The sequence below is a fragment of the Corvus brachyrhynchos genome, unplaced genomic scaffold, assembly GCF_000691975.1.
Source record: "Corvus brachyrhynchos isolate BGI_N302 unplaced genomic scaffold, ASM69197v1 scaffold555, whole genome shotgun sequence".
NCBI lineage: Eukaryota > Metazoa > Chordata > Aves > Passeriformes > Corvidae > Corvus > Corvus brachyrhynchos.
This window is the reverse complement of record NW_008238357.1, coordinates 237509-240740: the sequence shown is the minus strand read 5'-3', so window position 1 is coordinate 240740 and position 3232 is coordinate 237509. Positions and strand designations below refer to the sequence as shown.

At 60.6% G+C, this 3232-nt stretch overlaps 1 protein-coding gene across 1 annotated transcript in view; it reads left to right on the top strand.

The window, feature by feature from the left end:
• Positions 1-6: 6 nt before the first annotated feature.
• Positions 7-3232, top strand: part of ADIPOR1 (adiponectin receptor 1) — a 6177-nt gene continuing 2951 nt past the window's right edge. Inside the window, exons 1-3 of the mRNA XM_017735521.1 lie at positions 7-674; positions 1289-1460; positions 2401-2587. Of these exons, the coding sequence (XP_017591010.1) occupies positions 504-674; positions 1289-1460; positions 2401-2587 (530 nt within the window). The 5' untranslated portion in view covers positions 7-503. The remainder of the gene's footprint in view (positions 675-1288; positions 1461-2400; positions 2588-3232) is intronic.

Genomic DNA, 3232 nt, shown 5'->3' with positions numbered 1-3232 from the left:
CCGGGAATCTGCCCGTTATCCCATTAATAGCTGGGGGAGTACGGCTCCGTGTCGTTCCTGGGGCCGGTCCCTGCTCCGAGCCGCCCCAAACTCTGCTCCTGCCGAGCAAGCGTGGAGCTGGGATAGTCCGGGGGTCACCGGGATCGCGGTGTCTGTGCCGGGCGTTCCCAGGGTGTTTCCAGTGCCCCAGCATTTCCACAGGGCTGGGAATCTCCTTCCCGAACCCTTTTCCGTCTGGGCAGAGCTGGAGCTGTGCCGCGACCCAGAGCGTTCCCAGCTCGGAGCCGCTTTTGCTCGGCTGGGCCGGCTCGGGTTTCCCGTTCCAGCCTTGGTTGTAGGGATGAAAATCCCTGGCGGTAATCCCGCCTTTCGACAGGATAAATCTGGGATTAGCCCGCCCCGGGTGGGTCAAGCAGCAGCGTGTCACATAAACGAGGGTGACCGGCAGGTCCTGCCCGTCCCCTCAGAGGGATGAAGCCCCAGGTGCTTTCAGAAGAGCAGGGATGATTCCTCTCCTGGGGGCTGGAACGGCTCCTTCCCGGCTCTTCTTCCCGCAGGCCGAGGACCCGCCGTGCCCGGCGGCCCGCGAGGAGGAGGAGGAGGTGGTGCGGGTGCTGCCCCTGCCCCTGCAGGCTCACCATGCCATGGAGAAGATGGAAGAGTTCGTGTACAAGGTACTGGAGCCTGCGGCAATGCCCCGGTCCTGATTTTGGAGCAGATTCCCCAGTCCCAGGGCTCGGGGTGATGGGATGTGTCCAGATAAAGCTCCACGCGGCCGCAGTTGGCTCCAGCTCTGCTCCCAGCAGCGTTTCCCGGGAACGGTGTAGGATGGGGCTGGCCGGGATGGGGGCTGGCCCAGCCATGGTGGGCGAGGATCTGGGAGCAATCCCGCTGTTCCTGCGGGCCTGGGTGGGGCCCGGGAGCACCGCAGGGGTGTCACCCGGTGCCTGCAGTCCCTGTGGCTGCTGTGCTTCTTCCCTGATCAAACGGGAATTACCGCAGGGAACAGACTGTGGGTGTGGAAGGGTTAAAGCTGAGGGTATGAATCGCCCCTGACTCCCTGGAATCACTCCCTGGGGCGAGCAGGAATCAGTCCCTGGGAGGACCTGGAATCACTCCTTGGGGGGCTGTGGGGAGCAAAGCGCAGGATGGGGGTGGCTCACAGGGTCCCACAGGGCACCTCATGTCAGAGAAGCCAAACTTCCTCTCCCCAGGGAGCATCCCAGGGCTGGGCTGTTCCCCGTGCATTTGGGGCTCTGGGCTGCCCTGATCCCCTGGTGTGTTGCAGGTGTGGGAGGGGCGCTGGCGCGTGATCCCGTACGATGTCCTGCCCGACTGGCTCAAGGACAACGATTACCTTCTGCACGGGCACCGGCCGCCCATGCCCTCCTTCCGCGCCTGCTTCCGCAGCATCTTCCGGATACACACCGAGACGGGCAACATCTGGACACACCTGCTGGGTGACTGGGGCAAGGGGCAGCTCTGGGGCTGGAGGGGCTCAGACCCTGCATTAGGGTCAGGACGGGCTCGCTGCTGGGTCCTCTCCATGCCCAGGGCTCCCTGTGTGGATCCTGTGCATGCAGTAGGATCGGACATGGAGTGCCTGGAGCTCCTGGAGCCCCTTGGGAGAGAGGGACCAGGGCTGGGCTCAGCCACTGCAGGAGTGGGATGAGGAAATGTGTCCTGGACAAAACAGGGAAGCCTCAGAGGATGTTCCTCTGAAATGAGTCCGGAGGAGGCCAGAGAGATCCTCTGGGGGCTGGAGCTCTTCTGCTCTGGAGCCAGGCTGGGAATGCTGGGAATACTTAGCCTGGAGGCGAGAAGACTTCAGGGAGAACTTAGAGACCCTTCCAGTGCCTAAAGGGGCTCCAAGAGAGCTGAAGAGAAGCTTTGGACAAGGGCAGGGAATCACAGGACAGTGATGGAGGAATGGCTTCCCACTGCCAGAGGGCAGGGTCAGATGGGATATTGGGAAGGAATTCTTCCCTGGGAGGGTGCGGAGGCCCTGGCACAGGGTGCCCAGAGCAGCTGGGGCTGCCCCTGGATCCCTGGAAGTGTTCAAGGCCAGGTTGAACGGGGCTTGGAGCAGCCTGGCACAGTGGAAGGCGTCCCTGCCCATGGCAGGGGATGGGAATGGGTGAGCTTTAAGGTCCCTTCTCACCCATACCCGTCTGGGATTCCATGACCCTGTGAAACACAGGGATGCTCAGTAGCTCTTTGCCCTGTGCCTGCCTCTTCCCCTGACCCCAGCCCTGCTCGTTTGCACTAACAAAGGCCTCAGCCAAGGACCCACTGTGGGCCACTGAGCACCCCTGGGATACATCCAGGACCTCTTCTCATCGTGGCTCTGCTGAACTCTCCCACAGTCCCCCTGACTTCCCGCTCCGTGTGTTCCTGCAGGCTTTGTTCTGTTCCTCTGCCTCGGGATCCTGACCATGCTGCGGCCCAACATGTACTTCATGGCTCCTCTCCAAGAGAAGGTGGTGTTTGGGATGTTCTTCCTGGGAGCAGTGCTGTGCCTCAGCTTCTCCTGGCTTTTCCACACTGTCTACTGTCACTCGGAGAAGGTCTCACGGACTTTTTCGAAGTGAGTCAGCATGAGTGTGGTTGTGTGGTCTCCTGGGAGGTTTTTGGGTTCTTGCAGCACTTCCTCTTGGAAAACACTGCATTCCCAAATGTTTTATCCTTGGGGGAAGGGAGCATCCACCCAATCCAGCGTGGAACTCAGGGGGAACCACAACAGGGTTCTGGAGGGCTCTGCCTGAGCACCTTAAATCTGCCAGGTCAGGGGTGTCAGGTGCGTGATAAAGATCCTGGGGCCCTGCAGCTCCCAAGGGAACAGGACCCTGGCTCCCAAGAGAACAGGCTCTGTGCCCCTCGTAGGAGTGAAGTGAGGAGGAGTCTCGCTCTCACTGGGCAGCTGGGGGCCATGGCCAGTTTGGTAGGTCCCAGTTTACTGGATGCTTTTGAAAACCTCTGTTTTGGATCCAGTTTGGACTGAAACCAAATGGAAAGAAGGAATACAAACAGGATTCCCAGCAGAGTGGGAAGGCTGGTCAGTGGTTTGTGCCTCTTCCTGGGCTGCTCCAAGAGTCAAGCTCCCGTCAGCCTTCGCAGTGAGGCTCTCAAGTGACATTCTGCTCCCTCATGGCTATTAAAGGCATTCATTTGGGTGCTGCTTGCTGGGAATCTTGCCCATCCCCTTTGCACAACCCCCAGAGACCCCATGGGA